The sequence below is a fragment of the Camelus ferus genome, chromosome 11 (genome assembly GCF_009834535.1).
Source record: "Camelus ferus isolate YT-003-E chromosome 11, BCGSAC_Cfer_1.0, whole genome shotgun sequence".
Taxonomy (NCBI): Eukaryota; Metazoa; Chordata; class Mammalia; order Artiodactyla; family Camelidae; genus Camelus; species Camelus ferus.
Window position 1 is genome coordinate 47,244,438 of NC_045706.1, and position 24,842 is coordinate 47,269,279.

The window sequence follows — 24,842 nt, forward strand, 5'->3', positions numbered from 1 at the left end:
ATCACAAATTTTTCTTAGCTTGATGAAGCCTAGTCATATCACTCATTTTCCCCATCTCTTTTCCATCCCTTTTTGTCTCTGCCTTTTCCTCTCTCTCTTTCACACACGCATATACACTCAAACACAAGCTATGCAGGTAAAATGTTTATGGATTTATATTCATACTATTATTTAATCTGGACAGACCTTTCCTTATTTATTATTGAAAACATCACCTTGCATTTTAGAGCAATTTATAATTTCAGTTCACTTTCACAGAACTTTTCTCCTCTCTATCTCACCAAATTCTTCCAATTTTTTATTATTTAGCTCAAATTTTCTGTAAAATCCTTCAGCCTATGCAAATCAGAGTACTTCCTTTGCTGTAGATCTTTGGTAGTTTTTGCCACAAACACTTGTTTGTTTATTAATCCTGGGCTGGTCTTAAGCATTTCCCTAATATATTGGCCTGTTTGTACCCTGCCTGACATCTTAAAATCCCATGATGTTAGAGATGTTAATCTTGCCAAAATGACTCCCTGAAGTTTGGGGTGGCTTAAGTTCTATTCTATATTGCAATTAATGAATTCTGAACATATAAAATTTGCATAGACACTGTAGTGTTGAATAAAAATATTTCCATCCCCAATCTCTCTTCAAATCTAAGAGCTAAACGTCTTCACTTAACATTGGCAACAAGTCTGAAGATCTTTTACCTTATGCTGAATACAGTTACAGACAGCCCGAGACTTACTTTGTACAATTATTCCATTACTCATCAGATGTGTATGGTCCAAGCTCTAAGCTTGGCACAGAAGCAAAGGTGATTATTCTTCCTCAAAGCCCATGTCAAGTGTGCTGCTAAAAAAGGGATGGGCAATAAGCAGTTTTATGATCTGCAAAGGAATTCTCTCACTAAAAGAACATTTTCCTTAGGTTTCTCCTTAGATGTAATTTGAAATAAATGTGTTAACAATTAGATGAAAGATATCAATGAATAATACCATTTCATGAAAAGTTATAATTAACTCACATTAGCTAATATGATTCCCACTGCTATTACTGCTACTACTACCACCAGCTAATATTTAATGAGCACTTACTATATGCCAGACACTATGCTAAGACCTTACATGAAGTAGTTTATTTTCTTCCTGAAAGGCATTTATCAGCCAGTGAGCAATATTTCTAGCCTTTCCTTTCCTGGTAGACAGATGTTGGAGGCCTCGCAGTGAGACTTGGGAAAGTTCATAAACCCCTGTTCTGAATAACTATGTAAATAAAAGCTCCCTTAACAACTTGCATCATACTTCAAATGTGAGCAAAAGGTAAACACTTTGTTGTTCCAAGTCATGGAGACTTTGGAGCTGTTTGTTATGATAGCAGAGCCTAACCTAAGTTGTCTGATTCAGTGTTGTTGACTAGAACAACCTTTCTTAAGGTTATTTTTTTTTTCAATTATATACTTTTCTATGCTATGTGCTATAGAACCTGATGTTAGACTAAAAATGATTTATCTTTGTACAGTAGAGGAGTGAAGTTGTACTCTATATCTGTTTAAAAGTATAAGTGAAGGTCCTAAAACGTTCATAAAAGGATGTCCATTTGTCATTAGCAATACTACCATGATGCCTGTATACACAAACACACACACAAAAGCACACACACATACACATGGTAGTTACTCAGAATTTGCAGTGCATGAGTGGCATCTAAATGGTATGTACCCTTTTGGGAACAACAACAAAAAAGCTTTTTCATAAAATTCAACCATGAATTGCCTGTGACCCAGGGCTTGGCCAAAAACTTTCCCAAGACATCTAAAATTGCAAAGAGATGACTTTAATGTACTTGTTCCCCTAGGGTTGTCAAACCATTATTTTTGTGATCAGCATCATCAGAAGGAAGTATTTCCAGACCCGATTATCATAACTCCCTGATGAAAAGCCTTGACTAAATTGAGGTTTAATGTTGCAACTTTAGGTTTAATAAGGGTCAAAGTAAGAAACGTCTATTTGAACATTTCTGTCTTTTATAGACCCCTGGGTTAGGACATCATTCATTGTGTTACCAACTGTTACTTGAATAATGGCCACACACAGTAAATTTCTTTTTAAATTTAAACCCTAATAAACTTTTTCTCTCTCTAAAGAAATGTCTATGCTATTTATCATCAAGAAATGAAAATTATGTAATACATTTACTTATTAACGTCCACTTGAATATACTCAACTAGAGCAATTTACCTAAAAACTTGGAAATACTCACTTCTTTGTTTTTAAAAAAATTATTTTTTAGAGTTTGTTTTAATTTTCAGTTTCCAACTCGTATTTTCTTCATTGATGAAACTACTACAATTTTCAGAAGTAAGAGGAAATTCTATTTATAAATTAGAATTTCCTAAAATTATTTTTCTTTTTTGCATGTCTTTTTTTTCCTAACTGAATTCCTTGAGAACAAGTGCTGTTGACTCATCTCAGTAGTGTTGTTTCAAGGCAGCAAAATGAGAATAAATAAACGCTAGTATGAAATGACACAAGGGGCTCTGAAACTAAAGCCTGGATTCACATTGTCACTCCATCACTTACTAACCATGACATTTGGCAAGTTCTGTTCATTTATTAGCTTTAGTTTTCTTGTCAACAAAATTCTCCAAGTTTACTTGTAAGCACTGTTGACAAGATAAGAGAATATATACAAATGTGTCAGTAGGAGTGGTGCAGTCACCCACTTTTGCAAATTCTCCCATCACCTCTTTCCCATCCACAAAGTAAGTGACAGGAAAGGACACAATGATGCTATCATTTGTCTCTGGAGGAGGTTCCTACAAAGAGAGCCTGAAAGAAACTTGCATATGTGGTTTATTGGAGCCCTGTTCTCAGGAAAAGAGCAGGAGAAAAAGAAAGAATAGCGAGAGATGGTAGAGCAAACTAAGAATATGACTAGTCCCAGGAGAGGACGACCATGGGCTGATCGCACAGGAGGCTGTGAAGTTACACAGGAGAGGTGGCTCCATCTTGAGGCCAGGAGCCTGGTCTTAGTCAGTCAGCCACCAGCTCCAGGCTTCCAGGCACGCCGGGGTGGTGGGACGTGACCCCCCAGACAGCGTGATTCCCTGACTGAGATCAAGTGTCCAGAGAAGGGAGCAGCTGTGAGAGGTCCGCAGCCCTCCCCGGCAGGAGCTGGGAAGGTGGGTAAACTACCAGGTGGGGGGATCTGGCAGAAGTAACAACGTAACAGAAAGTTTAGCTTTCCCTTAGTTCCTGTCTCCTCTTACACCAACAGTTCTCACAGAGACAGCTGTGCGTTTGGCAGTATCTGGAGACATTATTGGTCATCACAACTGAGTGACGGGGGGTGGTCATGGACATCTGGTGGATAGATTCCAGGGCTATTGCTAAACATTTACAGTGCAGAGGACAGCCCCCTACAACAACTAATTATCCAGCCCCCTATCCCAAGTGCCAGTGGTGCCAAAGAGGAGAAACCCTGAAATAAGCAAAAACATAAAAGTCAACATGGAGTACTTACTACTAACAGTAACTGATTTGCAATTAATATTATGCAGACTTCAGTAAACAAAAGGGGAAATGTGGGACTGTATTGGTTTTTACTAGGGAAACACACACACACACCTCACAAACACACCTTCACCAGAACTTTTATCTTGTGACTGTAACTAGCATTACTTCATAATCTGCAACAAGGAGCACAAACCCAGCATGAGTCCCAGACTGAAGTGACTGCTTTTGCAAATCCCATCCATGCTATCTTGTGCCTTTTTTCACGTCTGCTTTCAGTTCCGTCTTTATCCAGGCCTTTATGCATTTTGATGCCAACACTTTGTCCAAGAATCTTTAGTGCCTTGATTTTTTTCTTCTCTCCCCTTCTGTGCTTTTCCTCCCTGGCTTCCAACTGAACTTGTGGACATCGGATGTCTGCATCCAGCTCTGCTCTTTTCCTTCAGCTGTGCTTTGCCTAATGGGGAATCTGGCTCCATCCTACAGCTGTCAAATGCATCCGGCTCCCTTCCACAGCCTCTCTTCCCACCACTTGGAAGTGCTGTGGTTCAGGTTGTTGGCGTACAATAGAAATAATGAATCACCTCTTTTCTTTTCTAAGGATTGTTAACGATCAAGCTAATTCTCTTTTTCTACAACAGAAATAGTCTTTTCCATTAAGTTTTTTATTCTTTCTTCCAATATTCTCTTTTTTAATAATGTGGAACTATTTGACATACATTAAGAACACAGGAATAATTATAAGAAGTAAATTTAACAGTAGAGACTCTCATGTCACATTTATATATATTTTTTCCTTTCCCCTCCATTTCTTTCCTTTGTGTGTGTGTGTGTGTGTGTGTGTGTGTGTGTGTGTGTTTCTGCATCATCCAGCTGTTTTATACTCTCCATCTCTTAACTGCACAAAGGTCTAATTTCACCAAACAGATCAGTCTGTTCTGTGAGAGATACTGGTAACCGCAGTCTGGTTGAAGCCATGTCTAACTAATCCTACAATTATGGACAATATATGGCACCAGTTTGATACAGGTGTCTCTTTTTCCTCTAGACCTAAAATTAACAGTTAACTCCTGAAGCACCTGGTTTTATTCTCTCTGATAGATATTGTTTAAGCAAAATTCTAGTAGCACCCTTTTAAAATAAATAAAAACAAAACAAAACAAAACATCTTGCTACGTCATATCATAATTTGCCCAATTGGTCCTTAGAGGAAAACTTTGGATAGGAATGGGGGAGAGACAGGGACAGCTGAAGGAAATAAGAAGAAAGATTTGGAAAAGACAGTAAAATATGAAGTGCCAGAAATCTGCTCCCAAATTTTGTTTTCTACATAATTTAAGATACAAATGCATTAAAATTTTATTAGTTTATGTTTTTGGACACGAATGTATAAAAATGTAATTCTGTGACATCAGCAACTGAAAGGGGTGGAGGATACAGCTGTTAAAGGAGAAAAAAAAATCGTATGTTGTTAAAGTTTAACTGGTACAAATTCAAATTAAAATGTTGTAATTTTAGGATGTTAAATGTAATCCACATGGTAATCATAAAGAAAATAGCTGAGGAATATATACCAGAGGAAATGGGAAAGGAAATTACACATTCAGTATAAAAGAGAGTAATCTCTGAAATTCCGAGTTGGAAGGCACCAAAGGGCTCACTTTATCCCAAACCTTAGTTTTACAGATGAATGAAGAAACAGACCCAAAGAGATGAATGTCCAGACCGCTGCCCTGGTCTCCTCATTCGGAGTCCACTGGTTTTCCTATTGCCTCCTATTAGCTTCTCACGTTGAAGCTGAAGATTGTGTTCGGGTCAGGCTTTCTTAAAACTTGGGGATCATTAAATCACCATTTTCATCTATTAATACTCTGTTTTAGTCATTGTTTTCCACATCTTTCAATGAAAACCATTCCTCACCTCTTGATATCTGCAGCAGCCTTCCAGGCCAAGTATACCAAGACCAACTCCTGCCACTTTGCCTCTAACCCCACTGGGTGGAGGCTGCAGGGCTCACTTGCAGTAGCGACGGAGTAAAGAATGCGTGAGTTAAATTCTGGCCCTGGCTGTGCCCTCAGATACCTTCATGCACCAAGGCAAGGCACTGAAAGTCCCTGACCTGTTTCGTTGCCCATAAGGTTAATTTGAATTAGATAGTTCTACCAGGACTAGATTATTTCTAGGGTTCCTTCAAGTGTTGTTACAACTGGAAGCGTAGCACAGTCAAGAAAATCGAATCCATTGTGAGATCAGCTTACCTAAACACCAAGAGAATTTCACAGCCCGCCTTACTACAATGCAAAAAACAAAAAAAGAAAAAGAAAACCACACTCCCGTACCTGTTCTTGTTTTTAAAATATATTCTTTGAGTTTACTAATGTCTATTACTTCTGTCTCCTATCTAGCATTGCAAACAAACAAACCCAACACTCTTCTTCTCTTTATTTTTCTCCTCACCCTTCTCCCACTTCCTCTTCCCTTCTTGATTTCTTTCATCTCTCCTCATTCTATTTCATAAATTTCCTAGTCTTTTAATTTTTTAATTTTAACTTTCAATTTTTTCCTAGTCCTTTAAAAAATCTCTAAATACTTGTTATTTTCCAAATCTTCTTTTAGTTTTCCCAATTTTCTTGATAATGGCCAAAGATTACAGTAGGTTCAGAAAGCTCATCAACTAATTCCCTTAATGTCTCAACATGGCAAGTGCGTTAATCTGCAAAGTCATTCTGAATGTGCTTCTCGGCCATAGTGGCTATCTTGGCCAACAGCGCGGTATTGTTGCTGTTGCCTGTCATTCCTAGGTGATGCACACCACCCCTTGGTTTCAGCTAAAGCTGAATTGCTGGTGCTTGGCAAACTTTCCATCTTTCTGATCTTTCCCCCCTGGCTGATTAGTTATATTATTTATTCAATTTTTAAAATTGTGGCTCTGGCACACCTGCCTCAGGGTAAGAGAGCACAATTAAACACATTAAAGGAAATACACAAAACACAGTGATTATGTAATTAATCAGTTTTAAGTGCAATAAAAACATAGCTAGCTGAAAAGCATAACACTTGGGGAAAGGGTAATTTTAAGAATTTAAAACCATTTTAACGATATGCTTTTTTTCCTTTGCATTTTACTTTCTATGTACACAGGCTAGAACGTAACAATATTCATTTCTTTAGAGCAAGACTCCTTTCACAAGGCAGAATAGCTTCCCCACTTGGCACCACACACAAGGACGCTAGAGGACCAACTGATGGAGAATTTATGGAAATGCCCTTAGGTAACCCAGGTACATTTTAATCTTCTTAGAGTTATATTTCTGTTATATTCTTAGTTAGTACATTAGTAAGTCATGATGGCTATGGAAACTGATCTGGAACAGTATGCTTAATTACACTGTTTCATGGTGGTTTGCTATTATTATTTCAAGTGAGCTTTTATATCCCTCCCCCACTTTTTTGGAGAGGGGACAGCCACTAGAAGGCCATACTGGCTTCACTTTCCTGTGACTGAAGGATACAGTGAAGCTGAGCCAGGTTCCATAATCCGGGCAATGTCCTGGAGCTCAGCTCTGGTAGAACAATGTCGAGTACACAGTATATCGGATTCCCATCTCAAATCACTGCTGTTAAATTATTTTCTCATCTAAGCAATACTGAAAAATGTTGAAGATATGGACATATTTACTTTGTTCTTTTGCGAAAATAAAACAGTCAATAGAGCACTCATGTCTTAATCTTCATGGGAAAATACTCCTCCTATTTTACCAAAATATGGGATCCATAAGCAAGAAGTTCTACAATTGCCCATTTGTCTCTAACTATGTTTATATCTTCATTTATCTTCATGTATCTGAATCTCTGGCTCAGGAGAAAAATTCTTTTTTTTTTCCCCACACCTAGTCTTTCTACCAGTTTCCCTAATCCATTCCTTCTGCCTTGCCTAAGACTTTATTCTATCAGTTATAGCCTTAATTTTTAATAGATTTTCTGGTTTCTTGCTCTTCACCTAAACATTTTCTCAGTTACCACCACCTGAAAAAGGATATAAATAAAAATGCTAACCAACCAAAAAAAGTAATAAATAGAAAGTTCTAGTAATTCCATTTGCCCCTCAAGTCTGTCTCAGTCTCTTCCCTCTCCCTCTTTCTCTCTCTGTCTCACACACACACTTTCTCCTTCCTTTCAACTACAAACTGCAGGAAAATCTAGTCTGTGCTGCCATCTCTTCTCTGTCACTGCATGCTCAGTGTTCAGCCCACTACAGTCTGATTTTTACTTTCACCATGTTACTGATACTGCTTTTAGAAAAGATATAAAGATACTTTGTAAAGGCAAAATCCAACATGCACTTTAAGGCTCAGTCAACCTGAATTTTCTGTGTTTATAGTCATTGTCTACTGTGCCTTTAATCATTCAAAAATAATTAAATAATTAGAATATATGTGAGTACTGCTGTGATTTTGGTAGTCAAAGAAGGACACAGCAGAATTGCTAGTTGTCACCCAATTTCTATTCTCTCTACATAGAAACAAAACTCTGATTTAACTGGGGAAAGCAATGTGCCTAGATTACAACACAGAAACAAACAAAACATTTTTATATTTTGTATTATCACTTGCAGTCATACATAGCCATGTAATTAAATCCTTGCCAATAATATGGAAGAGAAAGCATTTGGAAGAGACTTTAAAAAGATGCAAGGAGTATTTGCTTGGGTTTCTTCTCATTTTTACTGGCCATATAAAAGCCATAGCTAGATCTGGAGAAGCCATATTTTGACCCTGATAAAAATGAAAGGCAGAAGTCAAGGATAAGAAAGCAGAAAGACACAAGTGCCCGACTCCCTGATGGCTGTGTGAAGCTACCACTCTGGATTGCTCATTCTCAGTCTTTTTAAAAAGAGACAGTAAATTCCCAGTTTGAACTGCTACAACTAAATCTCTGTATCTGATACAGGCACATTAGGATCATGTGTGTAAAAAAACCTTTCTTTTTTCTGCATCTTTGTCTTAGCTATTTTTTTTTTTTTGTCTTGTTCAGCACATTTTCACTGGGTAGCCCCATCTATTTCTCCTTCATACCTCTTTCCTCAGCTCCAAAAACATGTAGCCAACTTCTCCTAGACTTTTCTCTTTCGATACCAGTGAATCTTATGACTAAGTCGCTAAGTCAATGATGACTAAAATCCGAATGAGCTGCCTTACCTTTCCTGATCTGCTCTTCCTTCTGTGTGGAGCTTTTGGTTAAGGATGCCACTTTTGACTGAGAAAGCTACCAAATCTCAGAACTTTGGGGGTACATCTTAATTCTTCAGCCTTCTTCATCCTTAACATTCAATAAATCATTGAGTCTAATCACTCCTACCTCAGAATTTTTTCTTGCAAGGACACACACCTCTCCATTCTCACCAATATTGCCTTAATCCAGGTTCTCACTCTTACCATCTTGGACTATTAAAAAAAAAATCATTCCTGAATAGTGTTCTATCTTCCCATCTATCACCACCTTGCCAAAATAAAGATGTAGAATGCTTACATACACACACACACACACACACACACACACACACACACACACAGAATGGAATATTACTCAGCCATACAAATAATGAATTTCTGCCATTTGCAAAAGCATGGATGAACCTAGAGGGTATTATGCCTAGAGGGTAATTAGTCAGACAGAAAGACAAACATTGTATGCTACTGCTTATCTGTAGAAACAAAAACACAAGAAAAATAAATATAACAAAACAGAAGTATGTATAAAATAAATAAGCTACAAGGACATACTGTACAGCACAGGAATATATAAATATTATGTTATAATTTTAAAAGGAGTATCTATAAAATATTGAATCACTATGTTGTATGCCTGAAACTAATAATATTGGAAATCAACTATACTTCAATAAAAAAATAAAAAATTAAAGGTTTGGCATGAATTCTGTGAAAAAACAAAATAAAACAAAAACAAAAACCAGAACAGAGAGCCCAGAAATAAATCCACAGACCTATGGTCAATTAATCTTTGACAAAGGAGGCAAAAACAAACAATAAAGACAGTCTCTTCAGCAAATGGTGCTGGGAAAACTGGATAGCTGTATGTAAATCAGTGAAGTTAGAACACTCCCTCACACCATACATAAAAATAAACTCAAAATGCCTTAAAGACTTAAACACAAAACAAGACACTATAAACCTCGTGGAAGAAAACATAGGCAAAACATTATCTGACATAAACCTCAGCAATGCTTTCCTAGGGCAGTCTACCCAGGCAATAGAAATAAAAGCAAAAATAAACAAATGGGACCTAATTAAACTTATAAGCTTTTGCACAGCAAAGGAAACCATAAGCAAAACAAAAAGACAACCTGGAGAATAGGAGAAAATATTTGCAAAAGATGAGACCTACAAGGGCTTAATTTCCAGAATATATGATCAGCTCACACAATCTAATAAGAAGAAAAAAAAAAAGAACCCAACAACTCAATCCAAAAATGGGCAGACGATCTAAACAAGTAATTCTCCAATGACTCTAATGGCCATACAAGCGGCCAACAGACACATGAAAAAATGCTCAATATCACTAATTATAAGAGAAATGCAAATCAAAACTACAATAAGGTATTACCTGGAGAGGCTGTGGAGAAAAGGGACCCCTCCCACACTGTTGGTGGGAATGTAGTTTGGTGCAGCCATTATGGAAAACTATGGAGATTCCTCAAAAAACTAAAAATAGACTCACCATATGATCCAGCAATCCCTCTCCTGGGCATATATCCAGAGGGAACTCTTATTCGAAAAGATCCATGCACCCCAATGTTCATAGCAGCACTATTTACAATAGCCAAGACATGGAAACAATCTAAATGTCCCTCAACAGATGATTGGATAAAGAAGCTGTGGTATATTTATACAATGGAATACTACTCAGCCATAAAAAAGAATAAAATAATGCCATTTGCAGCAACATGATTAGACCATGAGAATGTCATTCTAAGTTAAGTAAGCCAGAAAGAGAAAGAAAAATACCCTATGATATCACTTATATGTGGAATCTTAAAAAAAAAAAAAAAGACAAACTTATTCACAAAACAGAAACAGATTCACAGACATAGAACACAAACTTATGGTTACCAGGGAGGGAAGGGAGTAGGAAGGGGTAAATTGGGAGTTCGAGATTTGCAGATACTAACTAGTATATATAAAGTAGATAAACAACAAGTTTACACTGTATAGCACAGGGAACTATATTCAATACCTTGTAATAACTTCTGGTTAAAAAGAATATGAAAAGAAATATATTAATGTTCATGTATGACTGAAATGTTATGCTGTACACCAGAAGTTGACACAACATTGTAAGCTGACTATACTTCAATAAATATAGAATAAAAAAAACAAAAACCAGTTAACTTCCAAATATATAGATCTGTTTATGCCCATCTCAAGACTTAACATTTTTTAATTACTCTCAGTTGCCTAGGATAATGGTAAAACATTATTAACGATCCTTTTAAAGCAACCCCAGCTTCGTTTGCAGCTTCTCTTCTACCTGCCACCTGTAACACACCAACAGTACCAAGTGCAATTGTTTCCAATTACTGCAGACTGTTTACTATTTCCATAATATCCCTCATCTTTCCCTATTCCTATCTTTCTATTTCAGTTATCCTATCTATGTCAGATCCTTTTCCTCTCCCTCCCTCATAAATGTACAGCTTTTTTTTTTATAACTTATTAATCAAGCACCAAATTGGAGTCAAGCCACTTACAGAGCTTCCTCTTGCTCATTTGCCCTATCAGTGGAATTAACTATCCCCTCGCCTCTTCTATGTGCATTCTTTTGTGCATTCAGCCATCATATGGCTAATGACATTATTTTGAAGTCTTTTTTGTATATTTAGTTGTATATTTAGGTATATTTTATGTATCTTAATTTTGAACATATTTGAGCATCATAAAGGAGGCATCATATATTCCTCTTTCCTTCTCCTAGGTGTTCTCAGATGCCTAGCACAGAGAGGATGCTCAATTCATGGTTAGGATTTTGGATCAATTATACTTTGGTTTCCTTATAAATAAAACATAAAACTTCAGGATAAGTTCTTGCAAATAGATGTAAGAATGAATGAAAAATAATTTTAATTAACTGGTCTAAGAATGGTTTTCAAATTCTTTTATGTTATGAATTCAACTTCTTTATCCTAAACCCTAATACTCCAGACCCAGAAAGCAATTTTTGCTCATTCTCTCTGGAAATGCATTCCACTCATACCTACTTTTTTCAACCAAATACATTTACTAAAAGTAATGTTTCATGAACCTGATTTGGGGACACAAACTTGGAGTAGTCTGTAGTTCTGAATACCAAATGCCTGTAATTTTTAATGAGTTACCCTGCTTTAGAATCATCCTTGTTACTTTTTAAAAGATCTCATAGAAAAATGACTTAGCTTAGAACTTTTCAATTTAAAGAAGAAAGTAGACAAGATTAAAACTCGGGGTCATGGAGAGATTAGAGCAATTGTACTCAAGCACATGCAAATGAAGTGTATTTTAAAAGCTTTCCAGGATCTACCTGCAAGCAGACAGCAGGAAGGATGTACAAGGGCCAGAGCATGCTCCCTTGTTTCATATTTATCTTTTCTAATGGGAAACTGTGGGTGTAATGATGACAAGATAGTTTTGGATTTGTAACACTATTCTTTGTTTTAAATAATGACTCAGCTTTTAAATTGTAAATTATGAGCCCTAAATGGTTCATGCCTAATCTATCTGTAAAATATGTAAAGTTCATGAATTTGAATCATGATACCAAGCACGAAGGGATACAAACTCAATTTGTACATTAGGAAGAAATCGTATTTTAGAGGGACAATTAGCAGTAATACATTTTAACATAATGTATAGGCTGAATTTCTGTCACCTTTTTAAGAAAGATTAGCTTTAGACAACATGAAGTAATCTGTAATTGGAAATTAAAATTCATATGGATTTAGGCCTTGGGAATAACGGTGAGTATGTGAAATTGAGAAAAGTAAATAGAAGACAGACTAAGGTCTACAAATAAACATATTTTTAAACATTTAAAGTAGTATAATGTTAAGTGAGAAAATGAAGATTTAGTATCTAATGATCCAAAATAAAGATAAAATAGTTTAAAATGTGTATATATGCATACACATGCTACTTGAACATATGCAAATATACAGTCACTCATGTATTCATACACCCATATGTTTCTGTGTATATAGATTGTGACTACTTAAAATGCATTTTCCTTTGAAAAATGACAGGGCAGCAGTATAGTGCAGGTTGTGTTGGTTTGTGTTATTGTTTTTGCAAAATTTGAGTATCAAGGAAACAAAATCTTTTTATCTCTAATAATCACTAGGCACAATTTCCAAAGTGTCCACTTTTCATTTCTGGTCTTGAATTTTTTTTTTCCTCCAAATGTTAAAAGAAAATAAATAAACAATCTCTCTGGTATGTTACTATGATGATTAAATGAGATAAAATATAGGCAAGAGATAGACAGTCAATTAGCATTAGTTCCCAACCCTCTACCCTTGATGTAATTCTCTGCTTTTGGTTTTGCAACCATGTTCTTTTTAAGAATGTTAGTTCAATGAGGGAAACTCCAAAGTCAGGCTATAGAGCTTCTAGATAATATAAATTTATAAGTATGCTGTTACAATTTTTAAAAATTTGTCCTCATGAATGTAAGTTCCTAGAACATTCATGATGTGTCACTTTAACTTAAATTTATAATCCTGGTCCATGTCCTTCTCAAAGTCATTGATACAGATATCAAATGTTATTTTATTACCATACCCACTCTAGAGAAATGATCCACTGTTATTAAAAGAAGAGTAAGTAGAAAAGGTAGACATTATTTCTACGATGGTCATTTTATAGCAGTTTGAAACTCAGAGTCACCAAGATTTTATGAAATTTCCTATAAATCTATTTATGTTCTATCATACTTCACTGCTACAATTACATATGGAAGTAACAGTTTCCATGACCTGAATTTCTATGACATAGAAATGAATAATGGGAAAATGGATATTGATTAATAGTTATAAAGCAATCATTTCATTAATTTGCAATTCCATATGCACTTATTTTCATAAAAATTATAGGATTAAATTCAGAGTTCCATCTGTACACTTCCTAAAATCTGAAAACCGGCTTAAAATTAACATCCATTTCCTATACAAGTGGCTTTCAAAACCTGATTCACTCTGAAATCTCTGAAGTAAGTAAAGACAAGCTGTACTGAATTAACATTTCTTTAAGAAATCTAGCAAGATTTCTTGCTTGCTTAGTTTCATGCAACTTTATATACCCCAACTGAGTTTTTCCTAGTCTACGTGGACCTGTGAGATTTAGTGTGGTAAGGTGGGGTGTAGCTGCTCTGTTTCAAGCATCTTCCACATGTGATGGTGGAAGTGCAGGGCAGGACTCACCGCTGACATGATGAGCTCGCCCCCCAGGCTCTGGATCTCAGCTTTAACTTGACTGCAGATTTTCAGCTGGTGAGAGTAGAACTTAATCTGTTCCAGGTAGGCCAACAAGTCCTGTTTGCATGATGGATCTGGGCACTAAATATGGATAAAAGATAAAAATGGAAATAGCAAAGAATAAGTAGATCCGAGTGAGTAAATATTGAGACTGCAAGTACCTTAGAAGACATCAACTTTGTTTTCGCTGAGTCCCGTTTCTCAGACCAAGGATTCTGATATGCTCCCACCATTAGAAGACTCTGTTCATGTTTCAACCTTATTTACTTCAGCATAGATAGAGGAAATAGTAAAGGAGTTTCCAGACATGAAAATGTACATAAAATAATTACCTTTAATTTATGATAAGGTTAGAAGCCTTTAGATTATCATTTTATAGGTAAATCTGAAGAAATACTTAAAATGCAATTATTCCTTTTATCTAAAGCTACTATGAGAGCACTCCTCAGGGCCCACAGTTCTGCACTGTCTGTCCTTTGTTATTTATATGGGCATTAAAAAAAACATCTGCAACAAAACATATATTATGTTCTGTTACTTTCAGGATTTAACATTCTTAGCTATCACAGACAAAATAAATCATTTCCACCTAAGCTAACAACTGTGAATCTACTGGAACCAAGAAACAGGCAGCATGCATGTTTTAGAGATGCATTAAATTTCTTTGCCAAAAACAGTCTCCTGCATTATGTTATTTTCTGTAAGGAACTTCCTGGACTAGAGCTTTGAGCTTCAGCACAACATGATAAATATCTGTGGTCAGTGTTTAATCTTTGTGTTCTTTCTCTTATGCAGTTATAACAGATTTTTTAAAATCCCTGATAACTTAATTCCACTTTAAATACATATTCATAAGGACATGGAAATATGAATAGTAATTTATATGCAAAGATATTCATTGTAACACTAATTATAATAGCAACATTTAGAAATACATGTCCTATAATAGTGGAAAGATTAAATTAGGATACATATCTATATAATGTGATATACTCTCAAAAATGGTATTTTCAAAGGAAAATGTTTTTGGAAGGTGAAAAAATGTGGTATTTAAAATTTCATATTGTAAAAACTATGTGTTTATGTTTGAGTTTAAAACATTGGGAAATTAATGTGTAAAAATGGTAAACATATATAATCAATATTTTTCATATTTTATATATCTTATATAACTTAATTCCACTTTAAATACATATCCATAAGGAAATGGAATATGTTACTTATATATGTTACTTAAAATATATTACTTATTTAGTCATAAAAATGTTATTTAAAAAGCTTTAATTCTAATAGCCAAAAATGAAAATTAAAAAGTAGAATGAAAGACCAGAAAGCATTCCATGCATTTCTACCTTTCCATAGTAGTTAATAAGCTTCAGTGTTATTGGATAATTGCTGAGAATCTTATTCTCTTTTATATTTGGTAAATGGACTAGTCTACATAGCGTCTGGATGGGTGGATGAGATTAGAACATGTGACCTTCCAGTAAAAGTTAGTCAACAAAGGTAACAAAGATATGAATTCTTCTGCAGAAGTACTATCCACCTGCTAGACAGACACGGACATCTGAGTGGATTCTTAGATACATGAGAATCAGCCAAGATGTTAGAGACTGTGATATGAAGAACTTCTCTCAAACTTTAAAGAAGGAAGTAAAGATCACCCCACAAATCTCATCAGGAGGATTAAATTATAACTAAATAAGAAGGAGGAGACAAAGGACAAAGAGAGGGACAAAGAGAAAGAGAGAAAAGGGGGAAGGAGGAGGAGAAAGAAACAGACAAAGAAGGAAGAGAAAGGGATTTTCCCAAATTACTGATGAGATGAGAAATTTAGAAAGCATAATCCTTTCCTGGGATTGAGGAGTTTATTTATGCTACAGCCAATATTGGAACCCATAACTACTTGCTTTCAAGTCCACTTTATTTTCAATCACTAAACATAAGAGAATTGGGGCTACATTTTTTTTTAAATTACAGAATACCACGGTTTGCACAGTTTCAAGGAAAAAGAGAATTTATGAAAACGCTATGTTTATTTTCAAGTGAAGAGTGCTTTGATGTTTTTCAAAGACAGAAGTTAGTTATCTAGAATTACCTATAATGATGAAAGGCAAGTCATCCCATTGTTTTACCCTGGCAGGAAATTTGATCATTATTAAGTACTTTCTACATGTCAGGCACTGGTGTCACATCCTTTATATGCATGGTTCTTAGTATTCACTGCACCATTTTACTTAGATCCAATTATTGGATGGAGTATATGATTTTTGTAAAGATTTGAATTTAGTTTTTCCTGTTTCATCCACTGCACAATGATCTCTTCTATATGACATTCATCCAAACACCTTCCTTCCTCTATCCTGAGTATTGGATGGTCTTATGTATTTTTGTTCTTAGGAATGGACTCAATGATAATCTTTGACACATACGGTGTTTTATCTGTCTAGGTGCTTTACCTATGTTAACTCTTTTAATAATCACACAGCTCCATGAGGTAGGTTCTATTATCCCATTTAGAAAAGGAGGAAACTAAGACATAGAGAAGTTAACTGACTCGCCCAGTTACTAAATGGTAAAGCTGGTGTCTAAACTCGCATGATCTGTGAGGCTCCACTTCTCTACTACTAAAGTCTAAGAACAGTATCAGTTTTCCTGTCAGTTTTATCTTATATAGTAAACAGTAAATTGCCAATCTTGTAAATTGGTTTCTTAAATTGACACTCTTGTCCATGTATTTTAAGTAGGACTAGTGTGGATTTTTTTCCTTAAGGACTGATACCACTAAGGAACTTCTGATAAAATCAAACTTGCAAATGAATAATTAGATTCTTAACTGATAACCGATCAGTCTCTCTCAAGGGACTTTCAATACCATGCTAGCAGAGTCTAGAATTCTGTTAAGGAAAGAATGAGTCAAATAAGTAGAAAATGTAAAGTTAAACTTTTGAAATTAAAAGTTACTTGACCCAGATTTACCCTTCATTCCCAGCATTGGTGAGTATCTTGGTTACACTTAAAGATGGTAGTCAGTTTTATAACTTAAGTATAAAAACATATTGACTGGCAAATTCCATACTATAAAATGTGTTAAAGCCTTCTTTCCCACTGGCATTTGGAAAGACTTTCTAAGTCAGTTTTGCCCACCTAGAAGCAGAATCAGGAGAATGAATTGTTCCCACTTGAAGAATACTCTTCTCCTATTTGCCAAACCTCCTTTACTAAGATCAAATTATGTTTCCTCACCTTTTATATTTTTACATGGAGCTAACTGAAAAAGTTTGGGACCTAGATTTATAGAACATTCATATCCTTCACTTTCTTTTAAATAAAATTTGCATAAAAACATTTTTAAAGCAATGTTGCTAGGAACTTGTAGGCAAATCAAGTGATAAAATATAACACACTTTGGTTATTATTTCTCCACTTATTAAGATAAGAGATGTTAACCAGGACATCTAGTTAGCTTATTAATGCTTTTTTTTTTTTTTTTTAACTTTTATCACCACCAGGACACTCACTACAGGCAAGCAGATGGCATGTCAGCTAAGTGGCTTTGGCACATTAAACTAGCTTTCACTCTTCTGGTAAGATGCTTCATACCCACACAGAATACATCACTTAATAATGAGAGGAAAACTGAAGAACATTTATTACCTTTCAGTTTGAATTTTAAGGGTGAATTAGCAAAGTGTATATGTTTTAAGACCTATACTCCATAAGCTTAGCTATTTTTTCTCATACTGGAGTATAAACTTCATTTAGACACATTTTAAATGACCTTTGCAATTAAGGACAACAGTTTAAATTCTGCTAAGTTGGCAAAGTTTGTGAAGGGTAAGTACCAGGTGTCATTGTGAATTTCTAATAGAAATTTCAAGCAATCAGTGAGAGCAAAAGCACTCTGGGCCCAGGACCTTCGCCTTCCCACAGTGCTCACTTCTCCACCTGTACTCCGGTCCAGAGGCTCTCAATTTCACCTTTCTCAGGGTCACAGATCATCAACGATCCCATCTTTTTCTGTACTTTAAATGTCTTTTTCTATCCTTGACTCTATCAACATATAATCCCTTGAAACAAAATTCCCCCCTCAACCCTGGCAGCCCATCCTTCTCTCTCCCTGTTCATGAACATGCTTTCTACAGATTTGTCAGTGCTACACCATTGATGTTCTTGGGTTTTGTTCTTCTGCATATTTTCACTCTGACCCTCTTCTTGGGTCATAGTATATACTGTTCTGGCCCTGTCTACCACTTACAAAATAAAAATGACTTAATCTCTGTTGTCTAGCCCTGTCTTCAGAAGATCCGTATGCCTATTGTACCTGTCCAGCCCATCTCACTGTCTTACCGACATTTCACACTCAACACAGATAATCCTCAACTATCTCATACTCCATCTTGCCTAAATAAATAAAGTCATTTTTCTCCTGTTCTATTGACTATCTCAGTATAAAGAGCTTTCTCCCTTTCTCCCGTCTATTAAATTTGGTCAGTCATTAATTTGAGATGATTCTATACCCAGAAGTCTCAGCATACTCAATATTTTTTTTTGTTATGCTTATAATGCTGCTCTTTAGCAAACTAAGGTTTCTAAAACACAGAAGAGAACGGTATCTATGGAAGTGTGGTAAAAATGCAGTGGGGCCCTTTTATGATGTGATGCAGGACAACACTGACTCAACGTGGTCTAGACTGGGCATGCTGACTTGTGAGAGTTATATTTGGGAAATTATATTTTGGTATTTTTTCAATGCACAGTGTTGTTTTACCTGAAATTATATATGTTGTTCATATTTTGTTATATCTCTATTTAGACTAAAATTATCTTGAGTTTAAGAACTGCTTCAAATTCATTTTTAGTTTCAACTTGGTTTGGACATAAAACCATTGAGAAAATGCTATCAGCGACATATACATTGAACACTAATAGAAACTACAGACAAACATGTTTTCCATCTTCATCAAAGCTCCTTTCCTTTAGTAGGTTTAAAGTTCTGGCCCAGCTTACTTTTCTGCTTTGTGCTGACTTCTGTGAGAAATTCTCAGAAGGGTTGACTTCCCTGTGTATTAGATTACAACTCAAAAAATGTCATCTCCCTCCTTGAAACCTGAAACTTGTCAACTGAAGAGTTACTTGGGTTGAAGTAAACATAAAAATGTTCTACACTGTATATAGAATATGAATGTGGGAAGGATGGTAGAAAGGTAATTCAGGCAAATTTTGATTACTTGGAATTTCTGGTTAAAGTCAGCCAGCCACTTGTAAGGAGAAACTTCCTCAGCTTTCCTCTTCTCCTCTTATACAAAATAGCCCCTTCTTTCTAGATCCTAAAACACCTTATTTTTGGTACCTAGGGCTATAGTTTTTTGTATACATGAAATAAAACTTAATATGTAATCACCCTAAAAGCATTTAAGACATTGTTTCAACGAGAAAAATGACAAAAATCCAATAAAAAAGAAAAATAGTAAAATAGTATGCCTTTCAACAGGAGACTAATATTTCAAGGATGTAAACAAATCAGATATTTCAGGATTTATCTATTCCTATTGAATTCCTGAGAACCTGCTATGCATTCATTTTTATAAAGTAGGGGGTTCATTAATCTGGAGAGCAAATCTAGGTACCAACTTCTCTGCTCAAAATAGACTTCAGACAGATAACAGAGTCAAAATACAAATATTGTTACAGGATGCATCTAGGAGTTATATCCTTAAGAGACATGCTAGAATCATATAATTAATGCTTCAGAAGTTTCTTTTAAGTGTAGTTCTGTTACAATTTTTTTTTTTACTATCATAACATCAGAGGACACAATTCAGGCTAGCCACCAGCAATATTTTGTCAAAATATCGATGAAAATTACACTTGCAGATTGTTCTGTTCATAGTTCAGTGCACTGTGTGTGAATTGGCTTGTAATTCTCTACCTTGTTTTTTTTTTAATGTCATCTTTCCTGAATTAGTATTGCTTTCAGTATATTTAACACTGAAAATTCATTTTAATTGTGTCCAGTTATGATTAGGTGGGAGTACCCAGTCAATAACCTGGGTATCTTTGCTTTGGAAAAATTACAGTGAAGGAATATTAGGATTCAGACACAACAACCAGGGGTCAGAAAGTCCTCTTCTTGTGCAAAACACTTTACCAGATGTTAACTTTATTTTGTTTACTGTTCATCTCCTTCCTATTTGGGGTAGGCTTCTTCTATAATTAATTGAGATCTTTCAGTGTATTATTCCTACATTGTGAGGTATTATCCAGTTCATCTAATTTAGAATATCTGCTAACATGATGAATTACAGTGAGGAGTCAAAAAATCAAAAGAAATGTGTACCCAGGGTCTGAAATCTTATATTTGTAAGAAGGATACTTCTCCAACTTGTCATTCTCTTTACTCATGAGGAAAATGTTTAAGAACTGGGATAACTAACAACATCCTGTCCTTTAGGAATACACTATCTAATGGAGATGAGACTTGTATCAGAGTTCTGTAGGACTTAAACAATAAGGTCTTGGATGGAATATGCAATCTACCATACCACGTCAAGACAATTCAAAAATCCAAGTGATGTTGGGTGATGGGGACAAGTAAGCTGACATTACAGTTTCAGTTCCATACGTTAAAACAGAAGATTTTCACTCACTGCTTCCTAGCTACCTAATGGCAATGCCAGGCTAGTAAATTGTATGTGGTTACACACAATAAATGCATGTTCAAGGAAGCAAGTCAGGGAAGAAGGGTAAAAAAGAAAAAAGAAAAAATCCAGGAAGACAGACTTAGAAACTTCGATTAATCTGGTTTTCTTTCTTTCTTTCTACATATGAACTTTGACTCTGAAACTTTACAGAATGAAACTAAATTAGTCTAACTACATACATATTTCACAAGTCTGTGTTGGGTGGAATTGGAAATTGATTGATGTTAGACCTTCTGACACTCTAGCAAAAAACAGACTCGAAAGCATCATAAAAATTGTTAAGATTTTTTTAGCTATTAGATTGTTCAAAGTTGAAAGCAACCAGTGTTCTGGCAGATTGTTTTCATAATATACACTGACACTTAAAAAATTGCCTTGCTTATTCAACTGTATTCCACAATCAATTTCAGACATTATATTTATCTAAGTTTTTATGTTAATCTATCAAACAATATCAAAATCATAGTCATAGACAATCTTCCCAGATGATCACTATAATAAGAATCAGTTTCTTTTCTCTCAGATTTGATTCTTCAGGACCCTATTTATTCAGATCAAAATTAATTCATTTGAAACTACTTTACTATATGAGGTGGAAAAGGCCAGAGAGAGTCATCCATAATTCTTCACCAGTCAGTGACTGTTTTATTAAGCTTCTTTTAAACTGCCAAAGTTATAAGGAAGTGAGACAATACTTTTGCTTTCTTCCATACCATCTGAATAATACTAAGAACAATAGCATAATTTAATACAGCTAATGTTATAAAAGCACCTACTGCAAGGTGACCTAATTCAATTAAAAAAGAATATGAGTCTAAGAAAAAAAGGACAACTTCAAAGTGACACAATGATTTGAAATTTGAAAATTGCACATTCTAAAATAAATAGGATCACACTGGTAGGAATCATTAAGTATTTATAAAGTTATAGAACACATAAGTCTGTTTAATGTATTATGGTTTTGCTTATTCTACTACTATTTTGTCTCATAAAAGTGAATTCAATAAAATTCTAAAATACAGAAAACCATAGGCAGATATGGGCTTCAGTCATTTATTTATAGTAGATTTTGATTTATATTAGAATAGAGTTTGTTTTTAACTGTAAATGCGAAACACCGAAAAGACTAATAAAATGTTTATAATGCTTAAAGTAGCAAGATAATGGAAAAATATATATGACTCTATATATATTCAAAAATGTTTAAAAATATTTGTCTGTTTTTATTACTTCTTATTTCCCCCATATCCAAAAGTATAATATCCAACAGTATAATATCCAACAAGACAAAGTTCTTCATGTTCTAAGAAAAAGAGGATAAAAAGATTAAATAATAATAAGCCCAATAAAGTTTCCCTTAAAGTGTACATGCAAGAAAAATATGAGATAGTTGTAGATTCAAAAATAAAAGTGCTTTCTTTCCCCAAAGGAAGATAAATATGTATTACAGAGTTGCATAATATAAAACCTACAAAGGAGTCCTATATCTCAATCTTAAATATTAATTGAATATCTCAATACATTAACTAAAGAAACTGACAGGTTTTTCAATTAAAGTTAAGGAAAAGGTAATGCTAATAATGTAGCTATTGCTTAGAAAATTGCAATGGACACATGAGAAATATAAAGAAGGGAAACCAAGCATTCAGAGCACCTATAAGGATTATATACATCCTACATTTTGTATCTTCACTTCAGTATTCTACTAATTTTACATAGAATGCTAGAATACATTATTGACATAGAAAACCTAACATAAGAGGATTTTGAAAAGTACTGATTTTTGAAGAGCAAACATAAGAAGTCTAAGGTATTACAGAAAAAAATACTAACATTGGGTTTTATAGCCAATTAAAATGATTTGAGTATACTTGAAACTCAGAAAGCTGGTATTTAAAATAATTTGGATATATCTGAAGCTCAGAAATCTTAAGGGGAGAGGGTATAGCTCAAGTGGTAGAGCACATGCTTAGCATGCATGAGGTCCTGGGTTCAATCCTCAGTACCTCCTCTTAAAAAAATAAAAATCCAATTACCTCCCCCCACCAAAAAAAAAAAAAAAAAAAAAATCTTAAAAATAATCAAGCTCTAAATAATGATAATAATAAAGCCTCCCCCAAATAATTAGATTTCCTTAGAATTTTCCACTACTTGTGTATTAATTATGCAAAAAAATTTTAATTTAGGAAAAAACATCTAACAGAGTAAAAATTCAACTTTGTTCTAATCAATGCCCAATGGAAGAGAGCAATTAGCATGGACTTTCATCACATCCATTTGTAGAGAACTCACCTGGTTGGCAATCTGCCGAGCAAGGACGTCCATCCTTGATCCTGATTCTGATATCATTTTAGCTGCATAGATCACATCAGTCGTATGCTTCAGTGGTCCTTTGCCCCTTAAAGTAAAAGATTACAAGTGTGTTGCAGTGGTTCACGCTATGATACACACACAAAAAAATTTTCACCCCAAAGTATAGGCTACTGACTATACATACTTCAATTTTAAACGTGCCCTGATTAGATTCCAGTATTACATAAAAAATGACAAAACAAATTAAAATAAAGGCCTATTGTATTAAGATTCAGGACATATCACCAAGAAGAGGGACTCCATTTGGTTTTCATTCCCAGGTATTTCTTAAAGCAAACTTCAGCCTAGAGATACTTTTGGTGGATGTAGATCCCTCAAGGCGATGGTATTATTTTCTCATTTTAGGAGGAAACATGAGATTTTGGATACTTTATATATTCAGTAGTGCATTTTGATTAGCAGGGATACTTTTAATCCTCCTTTTTAAAATACCTGTCTCTCTCTCTCTTTTGTTTTACAGTCATTTTGTTAATTCAACTTTGTTTTTATCACATTATCTCTCTGCCACAAATATCACAGTAGTTGTGTATGAATCTGGAGTCACACTATCCTGGACTGTTTCCCCAAAAAGATTGCTTCTTAAAATTTACGTAAGTCAAGCAAGATAAATACCTACTTCACACCCCAGTTTCCTTGGTGACAGGTAACAGGCGCACCCCCCACATGGAGTCATTCTAAGGCCTTCATGACTTAATTTCTACAAAGTGCTCAGACATTGCTTTCAACAATGTAAGTTATTTGTGTGGTTGTTACTTTAAGATCATTTTGGTTTTTAATGCCATGGAATAACAGTTGGGTTTATTTAGGGATTTACAAAGTAGTTAGAAAAGAAGTGCATTTCTTATATTATTGGAGTGGAATAAGGAGACAACTTTCTGTCTTCTCCTTCCTCAAAAAAAAAGTGAATGACTAACAGGAATGAATATAACTGCTCCATCCACCTGCCACTACTCCTGATTTCCTATGTTCAATTCCTAAACCTCTACTGAGTGTCAATACACTGACTGTTCTAATTAGGTGGTTTCTGTTCCTTTTTCCTAGTAGAGACTAGGACCCTGAAGAAATCACTCACTAACATGACTGTTTTGATGCTTCATGGGGGAGCAGGAACAGTGAGGAAGGTGGGGAGGAGGAATAAGCTGATCAGAGTAAGGAAGGGAAGATTTTGAGAAGCCAAAATACAGTAGAGGTGAAGAGAAGGAGAAAGAAGACAATCTCTGTCAAATATCTTATATACATCTTGGACCAATTTCAGGAGTAGACGCTCTAGTGTTAAATCTAACAAGATTTTTTAGAGGAAAATCTCTGTTCACTTAGGAAACTATCACTAAAAAGTAATCAAAGGCAGAGGGGTTCATGCAAAGGCATATTGCATATTCTATACCTGAAAACGTGAACATCGAAACACTTGTGCCCCATGTATTAAAAAGGCCCTTTCACCACACATTTTTCATGGTGCCTCTCAAATTCATTACAAGAAAGCTTTTTTGTACAAATGGAACATCATGTCTAAGACAATGAAAACCTGGCCTCAGTAGATGGTTAGCATCATCCTTCTCTTTGAATCTGCTGACACAGGTTGCTTTGAAGTTTTCTAAAAAGTCAACGTTAATCATTATAATTGTTTTGAGTTGCTCTTATCAAATTTACTTTATGAATTAGGCAGGACTAGGTGTTATGTACATAGTTATGTTCAAGAAAGGTACTGCATTTCATTATGTCTATGCATCTCCAGAGAAAGCT

At 35.0% G+C, this 24,842-nt stretch overlaps 1 protein-coding gene across 7 annotated transcripts in view; it reads right to left on the reverse strand.

Moving 5' to 3' along the window:
- CTNNA3 (catenin alpha 3) overlaps positions 1 to 24,842 on the reverse strand; it is a 1,348,033-nt gene that overhangs the window by 46,599 nt on the left and 1,276,592 nt on the right. For all 7 annotated transcript variants that reach the window (XM_032491499.1, XM_032491498.1, XM_032491494.1 and 4 more), the window contains 2 exons: positions 23,019 to 23,124; positions 13,969 to 14,103 (listed from right to left, as the gene is read on the reverse strand). In XM_032491499.1, coding sequence (XP_032347390.1) covers positions 13,969 to 14,103; positions 23,019 to 23,124 — 241 coding nt within the window. The remainder of the gene's footprint in view (positions 1 to 13,968; positions 14,104 to 23,018; positions 23,125 to 24,842) is intronic.